General features: G+C 38.1%; 3 protein-coding genes across 8 annotated transcripts in view; 2 read left to right on the top strand and 1 right to left on the bottom strand.

The window, feature by feature from the left end:
• MNAT1 (MNAT1 component of CDK activating kinase) overlaps nt 1-593 on the top strand; it is a 217,955-nt gene extending 217,362 nt beyond the window's left edge. Inside the window, exon 8 of the mRNA XM_047079558.1 lies at nt 141-593. Within this exon, the coding sequence (XP_046935514.1) occupies nt 141-261 (121 nt within the window). The 3' untranslated portion in view covers nt 262-593. The remainder of the gene's footprint in view (nt 1-140) is intronic.
• Nucleotides 594-6,177: 5,584 nt separating this feature from the next.
• TRMT5 (tRNA methyltransferase 5) lies at nt 6,178-17,322 on the bottom strand. The gene is made up of 5 exons (XM_047079752.1): nt 17,075-17,322; nt 15,220-15,875; nt 12,453-12,577; nt 7,886-8,540; nt 6,178-7,531 (listed from the first exon to the last, which is right to left on the bottom strand). Exons 1-5 carry the CDS (start codon nt 17,320-17,322, stop codon nt 7,416-7,418), a joined length of 1,800 nt encoding a protein of 599 aa, XP_046935708.1. The 3' UTR covers nt 6,178-7,415.
• Nucleotides 17,234-19,999, top strand: part of SLC38A6 (solute carrier family 38 member 6) — a 76,079-nt gene continuing 73,313 nt past the window's right edge. For all 6 annotated transcript variants that reach the window (XM_047079555.1, XM_047079554.1, XM_047079553.1 and 3 more), the window contains exons 1-2: nt 17,234-17,425; nt 18,554-18,684. In XM_047079555.1, the coding sequence (XP_046935511.1) occupies nt 17,321-17,425; nt 18,554-18,684 (236 nt within the window). In that variant the 5' untranslated portion in view covers nt 17,234-17,320. The remainder of the gene's footprint in view (nt 17,426-18,553; nt 18,685-19,999) is intronic.

The raw sequence follows: 19,999 nt of genomic DNA, 5'->3' as shown, positions 1-19,999 counted from the left end.
GTAATGCATTTAGAATGTCTGAACATTTCAGTCTCAGAATTCCTCTTTAAAATTTGCATCAGTTTTACTATTGCTTTTAAAAATGTTACCAATTTATATATGCTTTCTATATCAATGCTACACTTTTCGTTTTGTTTTAGGTATTTAAACCACGTCAGAGCTGCCTCTCCACAGGATCTCGCTGGAGGCTATACTTCTTCTCTGGCTTGTCACAGAGCGCTACAGGATGCATTCAGTGGGCTTTTCTGGCAGCCCAGTTAACCTTTATTTCTTCTTTATAAGATTTGGACCTTGGAGCCGAACCAGGGAACTAGCAAAAGTAAAGCAGACTTGTAAAAGTATAGCCAAATGCAGCTGCACCACAACAGTCCCACCACATTAGCAGCTGTGTTAAAGTATTTATAAGAGAAAATTTCAGAACTAAGCTGAGTAATATAGTGGACAAATATATGTGAAAAAGATTTATTTTTTACTTATATTTTTCTGAGAGGGATTGAAGCTGTAAACTTCATCTGATGGAAGATATGAATAATTCACCTATGTATGCTTGAGGTTGACAGACTTGTAAAATCTTTTTAAAAATAAAGCTAGACTTTATATTAAGTTTTGTGGTTTTTCTCTTATTACAGTGTTTTACTTGAACACATTTTAAAATGCCATTTTGAATACGACATTTAGTGTTAATATCCAAGTCTATTATTTCTTCTCATAAAATGTTCCTTCCCCCCTCCCCCAATGTTCTTAATACTAGTCCAGACAAGTGGATATATTTCCTTCTACCAGCAGGTTGTGGCAAGTAAAACTTGACCTATGATAATGCCGTTCTCTCAATTTTAAGGACTCAGTGCCTGTTTTGAGCAGTGGAAAGTGAGACAACCTCGATCAAGGTATTATAGTTCCCAGCTGTGAGCCACACTTAGGATAAACCAGATGAGAGTATTAACCTGCTTTAATGACAAATTCAAAGAAATAAGTTAATAAAATTTAATACCTAAATGGCACCTTTCACTTCAAATGTGAGCTCATTTTATGATGAAACCTTGGAGACTGGAATGGATACATTTTAAACGAAATTTCCCAGAGTAAATTGCAGACTCTGATATAGTTTCTGTTGAAACTTCAAAGGCTTTTGGTATACCCAGGATTTTGCTTAGAGTTGGATGTGGACAGGACGGATATTTGTAGCATCTCAATCTTACACGAGTCTGTTACGTAGACCACTGGGTACGGGACATACTTTCTCAAGGAAATTAAGGGATTTCCTATCAAATGTCCATCACAACAGATGTTAATTTCATGGGAGGAAAGTTATGTGAAACAAGATTTGTGGTTACATTAGGGTGGAATATCCTTATGTAACAACTCCATCTTATTTGACTAAGCAGGTATTAATTTTTGAGGTATATCTTTATCTTTACAATAGACCCTGGAAGAAGTTTAAACTATATGGATCCACTTATATGTGGATTTTTTTTTGTACAGTACTGTAAAAGTATTTTTTCTTCCTTATGATTTTCTTAACATTTTCTTTTCTCTAAGCTTACTTTATTGTAAGAATATAGCGTATAAAACATATACAAAATATGTATAATTGACTGTTATGTTTGTTATGGCTTCTGGTCAACAGTAGGCTATTAATAGTTAAGTTTTGGGGGGAGTCAAAAGTTATATGTGGATTTCCAATGTGTGTATCGGGGGGTGGGTAACAGTGCCCCAACTCCTGTGTTGTTCAAGGGTCAACTGTAGTTCTAACTATCTTTGATAACAGAAAACCAAGGCATCAAATAATTGAGTAGGCTAAGATAATATAAACAAGTCAATAAAAAGCTAGAATTGAAACCTTTTTTTAAAGTCTATTCCTATCTGTACTCTATCAGGCTGCATCCTGTTTTTCATATCTATCAGCATTCTCCAATTGAGGATTAGGGTTTTAAGTACAGTCTATAAATCTGTTCAAAGAATAGTGAGAACATTGGGCTTACGGTTAAGGCTTTGCTGTACTCAGCTGCCAAATTACAGTATCCAGTCTTCACAAAAGAAACACTATTACTTGTTCTTAGTGCCTTGTATAATGTATTTAAAAGAACGAATTAATAGAACCGTTCAAAGGCTTTCAAAACTTTTTTCAAACCTACCTTATTGTAGAAATTGCCTGCATCTGATTTGGCAAATAAATTGAATTCCAAAACCTTTATATATTTGTAAATATTTTGCCCTTACTATTGCCATACCTTGCTCAATAGGCCAAATAAGAAGTTGCTAACTAACCCTATTAGATCAAAGGGAATGGTGAAAGGTAACTTACTGACAATTCACTAAATAACAAATATTCTGAATTAATGAGGTTATCCCCTATCTTCCCAGTGATTTCCTCTTTCAGAGACAAAATGCTGTACAAATCTTTCTTCTACATGAATTAAGTCTTTTAACATTGTACAACACTAGCACAGAAACTATAGCTAGCAACTACTGAGCGATACCTATGCCCCAAGCACTGCATTTCATGCACTGTGTATTATCATCTAGTCTTTCCACTGCTAGTATTATTGTACCCATTTTAACATATGGAGAAGCCAAGGCATAGGGAGGTTAACTAACTTGCCAAAGGTCAATACAACTTAAAAGTAGCACAGTGGATTTGAACCCAAGTGGTCAGAAGTCCATGCTCCAGAGATGACTGTCAAACTGTCAAGCTTATAAACAACAGCTGTGTAGAATCAAGTCTGAGTAGTCAAACTTCCTAAGACTTCCAGGAAGTTTTAAAGATGAAGTGTCTAGTTATTTTATGGTATATAAATGACATCAACTTAATAACCTTGTTTATATCCTTGGGAGAAATTCATTATGTAGAACATGATTTGACTATTAACTACCTTCCTTTGGGAAGCAGATATTAATGGTATTGAATATGGTTTACATCATGGTCGGGATGCACTGTTAGTATTTAATTTCATTCAATAAATATTTGATCTAATTCTCTTAGATGTTATCTTTAGGCTGTCAACTGGTGGTCAGGTGATCATTTCAAAATCCAATTAAGGTGGCAGAAAAACTTGTCAAAAAGCTAACAAGGTTGAACAATTGTATGGGCATCTGGGTGGCTCAGTCAGTTAAGTGTCCAACTTCGACTCAGGTCATGATCTCAGTTTGTGAGTTCAAGCCCCGTGCTGGGCTCTGTGCTGACAGCTCGGAGCCTGGAGCCTGCTTCCGATTCTGTCTCTCTCTCTCACTGCCCCTCCCTCACTCATGCTCTCTCTTTCTCTCAAAAATAAATAAATGTGGGGGAAAATTTTTTTTTTCCAACGTTTATTTTTTATTTTTGGGACAGAGAGAGACAGAGCATGAACGGGGGAGGGGCAGAGAGAGAGGGAGACACAGAATTGGAAACAGGCTCCAGGCTCTGAGCCATCAGCCCAGAGCCTGACGCGGGGCTCGAACTCACGAACCGCGAGATCGTGACCTGGCTGAAGTCGGACGCTTAACCAACTGCGCCACCCAGGTGCCCCAATGTGGGGGAAAAATTTTAAAAAGATGGATCTACTGAGCTTTCCACCTGTCATCTTCTAGTGGACATCAAGAGTTCAGTTACCAGGTATCCCATTAAAAACTTCAGGATGGGCCTAAATTTAAATAATGAAATAATCGTACATTCACTTATCCACTCTGAGGGAAAAGGGGGGAGGAGTTAAAATGTTAATAGAGGCTTTTAAGGATTCCATTTCCTTTACAATTATATACTGCATATTTTGTCTAAGGGGTGACTAAATAGAGGCAAGAATCTTACCACTTTACATGTATGAATAAGAACATCATTTGTACCCATAGTTAGTATTTACAACCTAGTATGTCAATGTACAATACTAGGAAAAAAAATCCCATTCCTACTTGCAAATTAAAATTCTCTTCACCTAGAGCAGAAGGCCAACTATGGACCCCTGGTCAAATCCAGCTGGTGCCTGTTTCTGTATGTTCCATGAGCTAGAATTGTCTACATTTCTTAAGGTTGAAAAAAGCCAAAATACATACTTTTTAACAAGTAAAAAGCATAAAAAATTCAGATTTCACTGTCCATAAATGAAAGTTGTTTTGGCATATAGTGCATGTATTGTCCATGGCTGCTCTGGGGTACTACTATGATGGAGTTGAGCAGCAACACAGACCTTATGGCTTGCAAAGCCCAAAATACTATGTGGTTCTTAAAAGGAAGCATACTGACCCATGACCTACACACTCCTCATTTGGAGGGGAGGGAAGGGAAGAAAATTAGAAGTCCCAAACTGAATTAACCCCCAAGGTCTTGCAGAGGATAGTTTTGGTTGATTTTCAGAATCAATTTTCAGTGCCTCTAGATAAGGGATGAGGGCTCTAATTCATTACTTTCCTACACTTTTTACCATTTATTGCCTTCACCTGTTTATATTACCTACTTGCTTCTGAAGGCATCTGAGTTTGTAATCAGTGATTTAGATGAGTGGTCCTCAAACCTTTCTGTAAGGCCAGACAGTAAATATTTTAGGCTTTGTGATAAAATAAGTTAGCACACTTTTTAATGAACAAAATTCAAAATATAATTGAGTGTGTCTAATTGCATTGTAGCTCAAGGAGAAGAGCACCTTGTTCCTTTAACTGGGGTTCTAAGTATTTCCTATCAAAATCAGTTGTAAATGATTACCTGTTATATAGTTATCTGTGATGAGATTTAAAAATGTCTTTTTTTACATAGATATATACTACCAAATACTGGCACCAATCCAGAAGCATACGATTTTAATTGGGTATATTCATCACTTGGAAGGCATTTGTAGAACTCTATTAGATTCTTCCCTTGATACCTGCCTTTTAGCATGTCATTACATAGCACATTAATCACTTCCAATTGAACATTAGGTAGAAGCTCAATTATGGTAAATAGATTTTGAAATATGTAAATTTCCTTTGCATTTTTGCCAAGGTCCAAAAAAATGCTGAACACAGAAAATATCTCTACTGCTAATTTGAAAGTGGAAATCTTGTTTCTTGTTTTAGTTTTTGACAGCATGAGAAATGTGGAACAAAAGATACTGTGATTCAAATGTCTGTTGAAATGACTACCGCAGTTTCACATTAAAGTTGTTTGCTTTATAATTATAGGTTAAAACCTTTAAGAAATATTATCAAGTCATTAGCAAAAGCTAATTTCCAGAGCCATTCAGTGTTCTAGAATAATGTTTAAGAGTGGTTCCTCTTAAGAAAAATTTCAGTCTTGACCTTGAACTCGAAAAACTGCAATCAGGGACGCCTGGGTGACTCAGTCGGTTAAGCGGCCGACTTTGGCTCAGGTCATGATCTCGCAGCCCGTGAGTTCGAGCCCCGCGTCGGGCTCTGTGCTGACAGCTCAGACCCCGGAGCCTGTTTCAGATTCTGTGTCTCCCTCTCTGACCCTCCCCTGTTCATGCTCTGTCTCTCTCTGTCTAAAAATAAACATTAAAAAAAAAAATTTTTTTTTAAAAAGAAGAAAAATTGCAATCAAACTGGACAATTATTAAGCAAATCAAACTCATGTTGAACAAGCCAGATTCAGATTCAAGTTCAATTTCTGACAAAAATTAAAGGACTTGAGGGTGGTTAGGAGCCATGAAAGCAAATTAAACTTAGTATTGACACCACTAGTTCAGTAACACATGGCAGGTTCAAATATCTTCTGCAGGGAACTTGCTGGTGAAGAAAGGAGTGAATAACCACAGGTTTTACCAAGCTCTGTGTATTTCTCCCAACTAGGTCTTTTTTTTTTTTTTTAATGTTTATTTATTTTTGAGAGAGAGCACGAGTGGGGGAGAGGCAAAGCAAGAGGGAGACACAGAATGCGAAGCAGGCTCCAGGCTCTGAGCCATCAGCACAGAGCCCGATGCAGGGCTCGAACTCAAACTGTGAGATCATGACCTAAGCCCAAGTTGGACACAACTGACTGAGCCACCCAGGCTCAGGTCTTTTTCTACTTCACATATCTTTTACCACCATCAGTTGTAACACATCATAGCAGATTCCACTTCAGGTCGTAAAGAATTGTTTTCTCAACTTCTTTAAAAATACTCACCCATAGTTGTTCCGTGCAGAGTATTCACAGAAGCTTAATTCTTCAGCAACTTCAAACTCAGCACTGATGTCTCAAATTAATAAGGCCTGAGCAGTAGTAGTAACATCTATCAACTCATCAAGAATCAGACTCATTTACCTTTTTAATTGACTTCATTTTGTTCCCAGTGCCCCAAACTTTTTGAGCAACTGTTTTTTCCAAAAGGCCAACAAACAGTCTCAAACAATTTTACTTTCCCTGGATACATTTCTTTGGCTGCTGCACTCAAATACAATTAACTCGCCATCAGTAAATGGCTTTCCTTGATGGGGTTACGAGAGTCCCTTAGAGACTTATTTCAGTTGCGCCCTCATTTTCATTTTTTATTTTGTGAAGAAGTGCTGCTCATTTGAGGTATTTCTAGATTAAATTTCTAGTTTTTCTGACAGTTGCTTGCCTGTGAGTGAAATACTAGATGAATGCTTCTATTGGTAATGTCAACATATATTGTATTTTAGCTCAAGTATAGATTCTTTGTTATCTAATTAATTACAAAATAATTGACACTCCACTGTGCCTTCAAAGCACATTAGAAGTTCAGTTTTCTTGTTTTGAAAGGATGGCTATACACTAGTAATAATAATGTATTTAAAGCTTGGTGATTTATACGGCATTCAAGATGCTGTTGAGTTACAACCATGTCACTGTGATGTGCCGTGTGCAGAGCAGCAGTAAGAACTGAGGAGAATCACTTCCTGTCCGTGTTGTAAACTACTCAACTCTGCTTTAATACCATAAAAGCAGCCACAGACAGCATGTAAACAAACGAGCATGATGTATTCCAATAAAACTGTATTTATGGACACTGAAATTCAAATTTCATACAATTTTCATGTCACAAGATTTCTAAAATTCTTTTTCGACCGTTAGTATAAGAACCATTCTCAGGTCATTTATTTGCCGTACAAAAACAGGTGGTAGGCTAGATCTGGCTTGTCAGGCATGGTTTACCATTCCTGATCTAAATAATTTCATTTTTTATTACTAGTTTAGGAGTACTTATATAAAATTTAGGCATACTCTCCAACTGGGGATCACTGCAAAGTGATTGTTAGCAGGCAATTATCCCACCTTCAAAAACTATTGTCCCAGGAAACAGTCAATATTTAAATATATGTATCTAATACAAAATTAGACATAATTTAGATTATAAGATTATAATCTAATTATTATCACTTAGATAAAATAGACTTATTTAAATTTTAATTTGATAACTTATAACAGCAAGGGTAAAATATATGTGTTCGGTACTAAAATGAATGCTAAAATTTTATGAAGTCATTATATTTTATTACATAAAGGTCTAATGGGGAGTTGGAGAAGACATTTCCAATGAAGTGACTGAAGCAATTTGAGTTTTTTCTTCTGAAAAGACTTTATCTGTCTTCTGGCGTTTAAGAGGTGGGTCGTCCTGATTCTCTGTAACAAAGCCAAAAAACCCGTTATTAGGTAAGAGACTCTACATTGGAAAATACCTTTAAAAAGCAAACAATATAGGCATTTTAAAGATTCTGAATACTCAACGTATACATAAAATAGTAACATGACTGCAGATTTATTATTATAATGAAATAACCTTCTGCTAGACTGAATAGTGTGTATGTCATACTAAAATTCGTAAAATTGCGAGAAACCAGTCACAATTGAGTGGCAAAGAATCTTGAACCGAAATATCTAACTAGAATTAGTTTAACCTATTTCCAAATTTAATAAATATTAAAAGCTACATGAAAAGTATTATAGTTTACATTTAATTTCCCAGAAATTGCTCACCTAGAGTTAGGGTCTGGTTCTTGTAGAGCACAGCAGCAGGAATCCGAAAGGTGATACATAACATTTCCTTGTTAGGGGCTACATTTCTTACTAGGTGAACTGAACTGCATGCCTCCAAGGAAATGCCTAACACAGCCCCAGCTCGCTGCTGAACATCCTTAGCAGGATTAGGGTCTTTGGAAAAGCTGTAACAGTGCACTATGGGAAGGAGCTCAATGCCACATGGCGGCCCATCTAAAAGCAATTTGAAAACACTGAGAAATTCAATAGCCTTTGCTGGCAAGTTCATGACAATGTGCACAGAGTGTTTTCTTTCTTTTGACAGTGGTCCCAGCTGCTGCATTAACTCTTCTCTGACTGGTCCTTGAAGGAAGTCTTTCCCATCCAAGTTAAAGACTTTCACCTTTTGGTCCACTTTGTTTAATTTACAATTGTGCAATAGCCATTTATGGGATTCAGGATTGAGATCATTAGCAAATACAGTGCAATTTTTCTTTGCTACTGGAATGGCAAAAGGCCCAACCCCAGCAAAAACATCAAATAGCACATCTCCAGATTTGAGAAGTTCTGTGATACGACTGTGTTCTGTAGAGAGACGAGGATTCCAATAGACTTTCGAAAAATCAAATTCATAGGTGTAGCCGTTTTCTCGAACCTGAAAAAGGTATCATACCTTGGTTAACCTGTTTAGTTTTAAATTCCAGCCACGGACACTGGATGGGTATGCCCACACATTTAAATTTAGGAGCAAATAACTGCATTTTAATTAGAATTCTGGTGTTTATGCTATTCTCGAAGCCAGTTAACACCCCGCATTAGACTTTGACCTAAGAAAAGTCCTCTCTTTAAAGCCAAATGACTCTCCGTCTCATTCTACCCAGTCATAAAGTAGTTCCCAAATCACATAAGGCATTTTTCAGACAGGCCAATTGACTGGCTTAATCCTACTCTATTTTGTCACCTGACAGAGAGGGAAATAAACCTATAATTTGAAACAACACAACACATATCTTCATGAGGACTAACTGAAGTTGCAGACAGCATTCCCCTCAGCAAATAAGCTTCCTTAATTTTCAGTTTGTAAGAGGGAGGCATGACAGATGTATCTTGTACTGGGGCACCTGTGTGGCTCAATCAGTTAAGCATCCAACTCTTGATCTCAGCTCAGGTCACAACCTCACGGTTCGTGAGATCGAGCCCCGCGCTGGGCTCCGCACTGGCAGCATGAAGCCTGCTTGGGGTTCTCTTTCTCCCTCTCTCTCTGCCCTTCCCCAGCTTGTGTGTGCACGTTCTCTCTCTTGAAATAAATAAAAAACATTTAAAAAAATCTTGGGAAAGAAAAGACGTGCCATGTACACACTGGATTTTGAGGTATTTTACTATGTTTTTAGATAGTTACTTGGATTTTGCAAGGTTCATATCTACAAATTTTAGCCAGTGTATAGAACAAATCCTTCCCCTACTTTCTCTTTTCCCAAATTTGAGTTTTCATGGATTAAACTAAATATACTTAGTGAAGCTAAGTCTTGAAATTTAAAATTTTAAGACTTTGTGCCATTTTTTTGGGGAACGATCATAAGCATGTTAGAAAATAGAAAACAAAACTAAAATTACAGTCATGTAATGTGACCTCAGCCTTCATTTTAAGCCCCTTGTTTTAATTGATGAAGAATCAAAAGGCCAGAAAAGTTCCTAAGTTCTACAAATCTGAGAGAGATACATCTTCTATATTCTGCCTTCATGGAATATTTTGCTTTCAAATTTGTGTAAATATGTTTTCCGTCCGACCACATCAGATGCTCTGGCTACGTTAAGGCTCCAGAGTTGGAAATGTTCCTTCATTATTCTGCTAACTAAAACTCTCTAGATCTATAACCTGGAAGGTCTGAATATGTCTTGGGATGCTTTTCCTGAAATATCCTTCCTACTCCCCCTTTTTAAGGTGAAGCATAGTACTACTTTTAAAAAATTAGACTTTAAGTATCCTTCTGATTTTACTCATACTGTCTTTCAACCTAACCCACTCAGCATTACTTTCAGCCCGATTCACTCTCAGGAATCTTTTTACTCACAATAGACACAGAAAGTACTTACGCTGCTTGAGCTCCTAAAATTAAATGTGATTCTGTTTGTAGTAAAGAAATTATACTGAGTTTTTGCATTTACTTTATGGTATAAATGTTAAATATAAAATATATCCTAAGAACAAACTTCAGTTGACTTAAGAAATCAATCAGAAGCCATTTAAAAAGTTACAGAAGTTTCTGAGAACTTTTAGATCTCTGAGAAGAAGGAAGTACCCTAAAGGGCAGTACCAAATGAAGAACAAGCAGCAGTCAATCGTATGCTGAGATAAGCACGGATACCAGCAAAGCACTCACATTCAAATCTTACTTGCCAGATCAGACCCCACACAATACACACAAGCAGTAGGCCGTGGACGTTATACAGGGAAAGATCATGCATGGACTCTGGAGTCAGAAGCCTGGCTCCAAAAATCCAGCTCAGTCATTCCTTGTTACTTTATCTGCATAAAGAGAATATTAGAAACCACCACCATTATATTTACCCAAGGGATACAGATGCGCTGTTTCGAAGGGGCACACGCACCCCAATGTTTATAGCAGCGCTATCGACAATAGCCAAAGTATGGAAACAACCCAAATGTCCATGATGGATGAAGGGATAAAGAAGATGTGGTATATATATATGTGTATACACACACACACACACACACACACACACACACACTGGAGTATTACTTGGCAATCAAAAAGAAAGAAATCTTGCCATTTGCAACTATGTGGATGGAGCTGGAGAGTATTATGCTCAGTGAAATTAGCCAGTTAGAAAAAGACAAATATCACATGACGTCACTCATATGAAGACTTTAAGATACCAAACAGATGAACATTAGGGAGGGGAAGCAAAAAGACAGGGAGGGGACAAAACATAAGAGACTCTTGAACAGAGAACAAACAGAGGGTTGCCGTAGGGGCTCTGGGAGAGGAGATGGGCTAAATGGGTAAGGGGCATTAAAGAATCTACTCCTGAAATCATTGATGCACTATATGCTAACTAACTTGCATGTAAACTAAACAATAAATACATTTAAAACAAAACAAAATAGCCACTATTATCTTGTGGGCTTCTAAGGATTTGTTATATTTAAAACATTAGCTCAGGCCTAATAGTAAGTATGTAGTAAATGGTGTTTTAATATTCTGTTATAATTAAATTATGGAGAAACAATTTTATACTTAAAATATTCACCTAAATCTATGTGGCCCAGAATCTTAAAAAATAGTTATTTTGCATAAACTCTCCTGGGTTTTATAAAGTCCTGTTTAAGAGAAAGAAGTCAGTGAGAGAAAGACAAATACCATATAATTTCACTCATACAGAATTTAAGAAACAAAACAGATGAACAAAAAAAAAACAGAAGGCAAAAAAAAAAAAAAGAGAGAGAGAAGCAAACCATAAGAGCTTAAGTCTCTTAACTATAGAGAACTGAGGGTTGCTGGATGGGAGGTGGGGGGGGGAGCTAAATGGGTGATGGGCATCAAGGGGGGCACTTGTTGCGATGAGCATTGAGTGTTATCTGTAAGTGATGAATCACTAAATTCAACACCTGAAACCAATATTACCCTATTAGTTAACTAACTAGTATTTAAATAAAAACTTGGAACCAACAAAGATACATCTAACATCTTAAGAGTGGACTTTCAAGTTATGGAGAGAGGTTAACCTATTTCCTAGCTTGGGTACAAAATTTCACATAATATTAACACATAATTATCTAAGACTTTTAAATCAAAAAAATGTTTATATTATCCAGCACTTCAGAGGATTTTGGGGGTAGAGGATGAGAAAGTGGTTTACCCTAGGAATCTCTTCCTACATATTAAAAATATTTTTTCTTTGAAATAGGTTTGTTTTGTTTTTCTTATAAAAGAAATATGTGCTCCGTAGAAGAGTATAAAAATGAGAACAAAGGTCACTAGTAACTACTATATCAAATAAAAATATGCCCACTGTTAACATTCTGATATATGTGCATATTTACATACATATTTAGTTAAAATGGAGCCATGTATATATATACTACTCTACAACTGGTGTTTTTGTCACTTAACCTATCACTGGGCAATTTATTTTAGTAAATGTGGAGCTCAATAATCTATAATGATGGAGTATTTCATTGTGTTGTTATACCAAAATTTAATCAATTCTCTGATGAACATTTAGGTTGTTTCTATTCCTTTGTAGAACCTGGTACATACACATCACTACAATTTTCTCCAATCATATCCTTGAGATAACTTCCCATAAACGGAATCCTAGGTCAAAGGAGGTACCTATTCAAAATGGCAATTTTTACCTATACTCTTCCTGAATATTTGTATCAAATTTGCACTTCCATCAAAAGGATATATAAATGCTCACATTCTCACATACTCATCAATATTGGGTTATTATAAATACTTTTAATCTTTGACATCTATTCTGATCCTAAACATTAATCTTGATATAATCTGTACCTAGGAGACTAGAAGATATTCCATACCTTGGTCATCATGTTCTCCTCTCCAGACAGCACTTCCATTTGGAAATTTCGGTACGTATTATCAATGTTATTGATTTTATTTACTGCTGAGGTGATTCCTGGATTTTTGTCAATCATAACTTGACCTGAAAGATGAGAATTCATAAATATTGCCAATCGGTTGCCAAAATAAAACTGAAAATAAAAAATGGAAATAAACTGTATTTCTTTTGGTTATAGACAAAAGTTGCATCTAGTGTGTATATCGTGGCATGCAATTCTAAAAATTCTATGGATTAGCAAAGTTAATTAATGTCTGCCAGCCTCTAATACAAAGACAAAAAAACATACGGGTACACAAGTTTTTATTTATTTTGAGAGAGACAGAGAGTAAGTGAGCTAGTGTGCGCATGAGCAGTGGAGAGGCAGAGAGAGATGCAGAGAATCCTAAGCAGGCTCTGCACTAACAGTGCAAAGGTAGGGCTCAAACTCACGAAGTGTGAGATGATGATGTGAGTTGAAATCAAGAGCTGGACACAACCGAATGAGCCACCCAGCCACCCTATAGGGGTACATTTTTAAAGAAAAATTTTTGAGGAGTTTCAGTCTATCTAATAGTTTTCCTTTTTTTTTTTTTTAAATTAAATCTCAAACGGACCAATACACAACAATAAGCAAAAAAGTAGACCATAAGGTAAAGAACAGAAAAGTATAAGGACCATTGCAACAAACGATCTCTAAAATCACCAGCCTGTTCCCACTGACCTAATCAAATGTCTGCTTTACTATGTACTTAAAAAAGATGCCTCCACTTTGGAAATACATACCAGTAAAATAAGTTTTCAAATAAAAGAAACAGATTATTTAGAGTCTTATCTAAGTAAAATGTTCAATTAAATTGTTCTTTTTGTCAAATATTTGCCAGAGCAGAAAGAGCTACAAATAAAATACACCAGAAATGGTATATTGATGCCCTTTACTTAAAGTCTACTTTTTTGTTAGCGCTTAAAAAAATTATAAGAATCTACATGTCATGTCATTACATAAAGAAAACTTGATTTGTAAGTTAGTAAAAAGTGTTCAATAATACAAACATGCTGATATATAACCAGAATTTGTCCAATTTCTTTTTGATAATTAGATACCTGATTTTGAATATGACTCTAGCCAATCATTATTCTTATCCTGTTCTGCTTCAGGTATCAGAAGTCAATTTTTAAGGTATAATAGTTTGAAATGAGGAATGAAATAAAAAAAAACCAAACTGAAAGTCTATAGCAAAAGTTTTAAAATTACCCCTGGATGAAAATGCTTCACTTTTAATCTAGGAGGGCCCTGAATAAAATAGGGATGCCAGAAGGGATGTTTTGAGTTCTGACAGGCGATGACTCATACATAGCAGAGCTTATCTTTGACATTTGTACCCAGACATAATTATAAAGATCTGCTTAATTATTTGTTGTGTTATCATTGTGCATTATCAGTCCCTTTCATCAGTAAAAACAAAGGAAATGCATAATAGCATATTTCTGAAATCCTAATCATGCAAAATACTGAGAACTACATTTTATTTTATTTTATTTTATTTTATTTTATTTTATTTTATTTTATTATTTTATTTTATTTTATTTTATTTAAAGCATGAGAGTGCAAGCAAGCTGGGGAGTGGGGCAGAGGGGTAGGAAGGGGGGGGTAGAGAGAGAGAGAAAGAGGGAGAGGGAGAGAGAGACAGAGAGAGAATAGAGAGAGAGAATATCCCAGGCAAGCTCCATGTTCAGCATGGAACCTGACAGAGGGCTTGATCCCACGACCTTTGGGATCATGACCTGAGCTGAAATCAAGAATTGGACAGTCAACCAACTGAGCCACACAGGTGCCCTGAGAACATGTTAAAGGTGAAAATAATTCTCAAAAGTTCTGACAATTACTCTACATTAAAAAGAAAAAAAAAATCTGGAGAATACACGGACATCAAATATTTGTATAAGGACAACTGCAATCCTGATTAGTCTTCTACTTCTTTCTTCTCCCAAAGGATAAAGGACCCAGGCTCAAACTTGGGCTTACAGAGATGCAACATACAAAAACATTATTTTTTTTTAATGTTTATTTTTGAGAGAGAGATTGAGAGAGAGAGACCGAGCACAAGCCAGAGAGGGGCAGAGAGAGGGAGACACAGAATCTGAAGTAGACTCCAGGCTCTGAGCTGTCTGCACAGAGCCTGACACGGGGCTTGAACTCATGAACCATGAGATCATGACCTGGGCCGAAGTTGGACGCTCAACTGACGAGTGACCCAAGTGTCCCCAGAAGCATCATTTCTAAATGACTAAGGGCACTAAAAAACAAAGTATGGTGCCAGACATATAGAAGAGGCTCAGTCAGTCGAATCAAAGCATGAATAAACAGGGTCTTGAACTTTTGATGGTAAACACTCAAATTTAAGAAACCTAGAATTCAGCATAGTCCTGAGGGCCTAATAACTCCTATGTACCAAATGACGAGGTGCCAAAGAATTCTGCCAAAGCAAAAAATCTGAGTTTAATCTATGCTTGTATAGTGTGTACAGAAAAGCCTGAACTGATTTTTAGAGTTTGCTATCACTCTGGGGAGAGTATTCCAAAATGGCTTTCAAAAGAGAGGGTATGTAGCTCAAGATGCAGCTTAAAATTAAAATGATAACATGTCCTGCTTCTGTAATTTGACATTTAAGAAACTCATTTTAAGAACTAAAATGAGAACTTAATTACTTTCTAGCACATAAATATTATTACTAAGACACACCTACCAATTAAATGCTTGAAAGGTAGTTGATGATCTCGAAGGTTCAGGTGGGCAATATGTCCAACTCTGCTAAATCCTGAAGTCACATCTTGACCTTCAGGAAGCACAGCTCTCAAGATTTCTTCTGACTTAAAGTTTTCATAAGTGAGTTCCAAATTATATTTATGTATCTGTGGACTGACATTAAGCTGCTTTAAAATACTGAGTTCTGCTCTCTCAAAGGAACCATCAGTAAATATTTTATAGGGATCCAACATAACTAGTCTACTTTCTTCATCTTCTGGATCTTCAATTACACGTTTTATGCCTGGGCGCTGCAGTGCTGCCCTTTTAAGGGATCGCATCAATTTATTGACTATTTCTTTCCTCACTTTAAGTACTGGGATGGTGACTGTCTTTTTAAAAGCTGTTCTATCAAGTTTTGTCATTCCTCGAACATTAGAGGGTGGTAAAAACAATTCAGAGTCTCTCTGGTTTGTTTCTATTTCAGTCATGGTGGAGAATCTTCTCCTTTGATCCAGCAAGAAAATACCAGGTGCTCTGCTAAGTTTCTGTATCTGTGACGTCCAAGCAAGTGGAGCCAATGATTCTGATTCAGATATTCTACAGGTTTCCACTTTGAAAAGTATTCTTGAGAATCCAAATTGCCTCCATAAGTTCCTAAAAAAAAAAAAAAAAAAAAAGGATGCACTTAAAAAAAACAAACAAAACAAAAACAGAAAGCTACAAACTTACATGTTCACAACAGGTTAAGAATAAAAAAAATCTAAATTCTATAGTTTTAAATAACATGCTAAATGCTGACTGGTGTGTGAGAAGTATACTATCTTTTCCATGATATGCTGTCTTTTATAAAAGTAGTAAATAATAAATTTGCACCTTAACCCATCTGCTGCCAGGACAAGGGCTTAGTGACCCATCAGCCTCCCTACAGTCAATGAACCTCTCCACCCACAATTTTCTACAGAATAAGTTTGGGATTGGAAGGCTGACGTTTGACTTAAATGATCCATCTCTAAATGAAATGGTCATTATATTTATGACTTTACCAATGGCAATATTTACTAGGATACTTATGGGTGCTTATTACATCAGAGGCTGTGCTACATGCTTTACACACATTATCTATCTTGGGAGGTGTGTGGTTATCACATCTTTATTTTGTAAACGAGGAAACTAAAGGTCAGAAGTAGGTTAATTCATCCAGTCTCGTTTCTGTAAGTGGCTGTGCAGGGATTAAAAACCAGGTCTGTCTGACTGACTTCAGAGCCTGTATTCTTAATATATTGATTGGTATGTTGTTTGTCTTTAATGCTTCACTACCCCAAGTCCTGTCTATAACTTGAGGTTTCAGTATTTTGAGGACTAGGGGTTTGCGGAGTTCTATGTCCATTCCATTAATAGTATCAGATATTCACTTTGCCTTCTAGAATACCAAAGAAATAATTGGAAGGGGACAGGACCCTGCCCCAGAACCCCGTGAAGCAATTCTCAAACTTCACAGTCAGGGTTCAAGTTTGGTCTAGCAGTTCCCCAGCTGCGTGATCTTGTAATTTCTTAATCGGAGTCTCGGTTTCCCACATGTAAAATATGGCTAAAGGCTCGATCAGAAAGCTTCTGAACAGATAAAACACATTCCTTCGCACCCAGTACTAGGGCCCAAGCTCAGCACCCGGGCGGTGGGTGACCTCGCGACCTGCGCCAAGAAGCGAGTGGCGGAGAGCAGACCTTGGAGGACGGGTACTACCACCTGACCCTCAGCCTCTCGGATCAGGGGCACTGCGGTCACCACTTCACCAACGTCACCATCCCAATTCCCGACGCCGCTCGGCGGTTGACTCCAAGTCTAGACCCCTCACCTCATGCTCTGGTGCAGCTCGGAAGAGAGTCGCTCGTGGAAGGGCTGGCCCTCGATGACATCATCACGGTTCGCCACGGAGGGGCGAGCGTCATCAGAGCCCGTCGATTCCCTTCTTTCTTCTCCGCCCCGGTCGGTACGGGAACCCGGAAGGGCCGGGCTCCCCGCCCCGCCTCCCGCGCGACTATTGACTGGAAGGCTGGGGTAGGAGCTCGCAGATGGACCTGGTTGTCGGCCAGCGAGCAGCATGGAGGCACCCTGGGGGATCGGCAACGCCGAGCGGAGCTGGTACGTCTCGGCCCAGCAGTCCGAAGCTGCGGAGGCGGAAGAGTTGAGCCCGTTGCTAAGCAACGTAAGTTTCCTCGGGAAGCTTCTGGGTGCTGCAGGCCTCCGGCCTTTTTCCTGAAATGCCTGACAGATGAGACCTGGAAAAGGAGGTGCGGGTGCTGCACGGGGAGAAGGGAGAACCTGGAGCCTGACTCTTGGGGGATGGGGCCCAAAGTCAGGAGCCAGACGCAGATGAGAGCCAGCGAGTGCACGAATGTGATTGCAGCGTAATATGCCCTAGAGAGAAAGTAAAGGCGCGGGCACAGGTGGAAGAGGTGCAGCACCATTTGGAGGTTGGGGACCTGACTGGAGGAGCAGCCCTGCCGTTATGTAACTCAGTGCTGTCTGTTAGTGTCTTTGTCGACTTCCTGTTCCCTCCAACAGTCTTGTGAGGTTTTTGCCAGAGTCACGAGATTTTTCTTCCCTAGACTTAGTCATTGGGTGCCTGGAAACCTCATACAGAGCTCCTTAGCGGTGAAGGAGTAGAGGTGGCCTGGTAATGAGTACATAGCACTTCCCTGACCCTAAAACTTGTGCAAGGGGGGCCTTCGCTTTTTTAACTCAAGTCCCTGGACTGTAACAGTTTCTAGGACTTCGCTCACCAATGCTGTTTTGGCAGAGGGTGTTTTCAGGGGTATCCTCGGTAGAGCAACGTGTATTGCTTCTGTTTATTGTATCGTCATTGCAAGGTATTCCCGACCATCCTTGCATTTGAGCTGACTGAATTCATTAAATATATAGAGATTACTTTTGCAGTCCTAGTAATTGGGGAGTAACCATTGTCTACAGGAGCCCCAAGCTGACTCAGGATTTCTTCAGTAATCACATGAGCTGAGGCCATCTCTCCCTCGTCTCTGTCCCACCCCATTCCTATCCTATCTTCATCTTTTGCAGTCACAAGGTTAGTCATGGTTTTTTCTGAAGCCTGTCTGGCCTCTGTACTGGTGGAGATGGTCTTCCTAGGAAACAAGATTTTTCTGGCACTGCATTAGTGGGAGGTGGGAAGGGAAAAAAGGAAACCAGTGCTGCTTGAGAAATTAGTGTCACACAGTGCCTATGGATTGCAGGAGTTCTCCATAACTTGTCATTCATTTCTTGATGAAATCTGAACTTCATCTAAACACTTAACACTGTTAAATTTGTGTGCTTGCAGGAACTTTACAGACAGGGATCCCCAGGTGTTTCATTTGGTTTTTCTGTGTTTAATTTGACAAATGCCATCATGGGAAGTGGCATCCTTGGTTTAGCTTATGTTATGGCTCATACTGGCATCCTTGGATTTAGGTGAGTTTTTTCCTTTATTTCTCCCCTCCCCCCCCCCATTTTGATAGTACACTGAGAAGCAAAGAGGCCCCAGAGCTGGTGTTATACAATTTCTAGTTAAATCATTTCTGGAGGTTTAGCATTTTCCTGCTACTTATATATTATTGCTACTCTGTAGTTTGGAGGGATGCTATATAATTTGTATTTTTTATCCAAAAGTGGGACTAATTTTTAAAAATGGAAACTTGACCCATGCTTGTTTATGATAACATTAAGAAGTGGCTGTTGTTGTGTCACATTGGCCAACGTGAATTAAAGTTTATCAGCTATTAGATTACTTACAAATAGCAATTTTGTGAGTGGAAAACACATAATGTTTTCATTTCTCTCCATCATCTCCTGTCCTCCAGCTGTTAGGTAGTCTTATTTCCCTGAGTCTAGGCATGTGTTCTGTGCCTATTCCTTTTCATCTAGACTCAACTCATATGCCAGTTGGCCCAAAATAGGAGACATTCTTGGCTTTTCTGTGTTTCCATAGTACTTGTCTATTCATTCTGTTATTATAATATGTTGTAATGATTTGTTTGCAAGTTAGTTTCTCTGCTAAACTGAAATCGTTTAGAACTAGGCCTAATCCTTAGCATTTAGCAAGTTTGTTTTGTTTATCAGTAGAAGCAGACCCATTTTACCAGGAAATTTAAAATGCATAGAGTCTCATTTAGGTTTATTTTCTGCTTTTATTTTGAATTTCTTGATAAGCGAACCAACTTTTAAGTAACCCAACTTCCTTTTATAATGAGATATATGCACAAACTTTCATAATTTTTTTATTAAAAAAATTTTTTTTGAATGTTTATTATTTTCGAAGGCGAGAGAGAGAGAGCATGAGCAGGGAAGGAGCAGAGAGAAAGGGAGATACAGAATCCAAAGTGGGCTCCAGGCTCTGAGCTGTCAGCACAGAGCCGGACACGGGGCTTGAAGTCACAAACCATGAAATCATGACCTGAGTTGAAGTCGGTCGCTTAACCAACTGAGCCACCCAGGCACCCCCATAATTTTTTTTAAATAAAAAAAATTTTTTTTAAGTAGGATCCACACCTAAGTAGGGCTTAAACTAACCCCCCCCCCCCCGAGATTAAGAGTTGCATGTTGTACTGAGACAGCCAGGTGCCCCTCATAATTTTTTGAGTTTTTATTTTATTTCCAGTTAACATACAATGTTATCACTATATTGCAGTGATTCAACACTTCCTTTATGACACCCGGTGCTCATCACAACAAATGTACTTCTTTTTCCCCATCACCTGTCTCACCCAACGCCTACCGCCTCCACTCT

The sequence above is a fragment of the Lynx rufus genome, unplaced genomic scaffold (assembly GCF_022079265.1).
Source record: "Lynx rufus isolate CCGP_SWC_20201006 ecotype Redwood Valley unplaced genomic scaffold, mLynRuf1.p SCAF_17, whole genome shotgun sequence".
In the NCBI taxonomy this organism is placed as follows: domain Eukaryota; kingdom Metazoa; phylum Chordata; class Mammalia; order Carnivora; family Felidae; genus Lynx; species Lynx rufus.
Note: the sequence above shows the minus strand (reverse complement) of the source record. Positions and strands in the feature narration are given on the sequence as shown.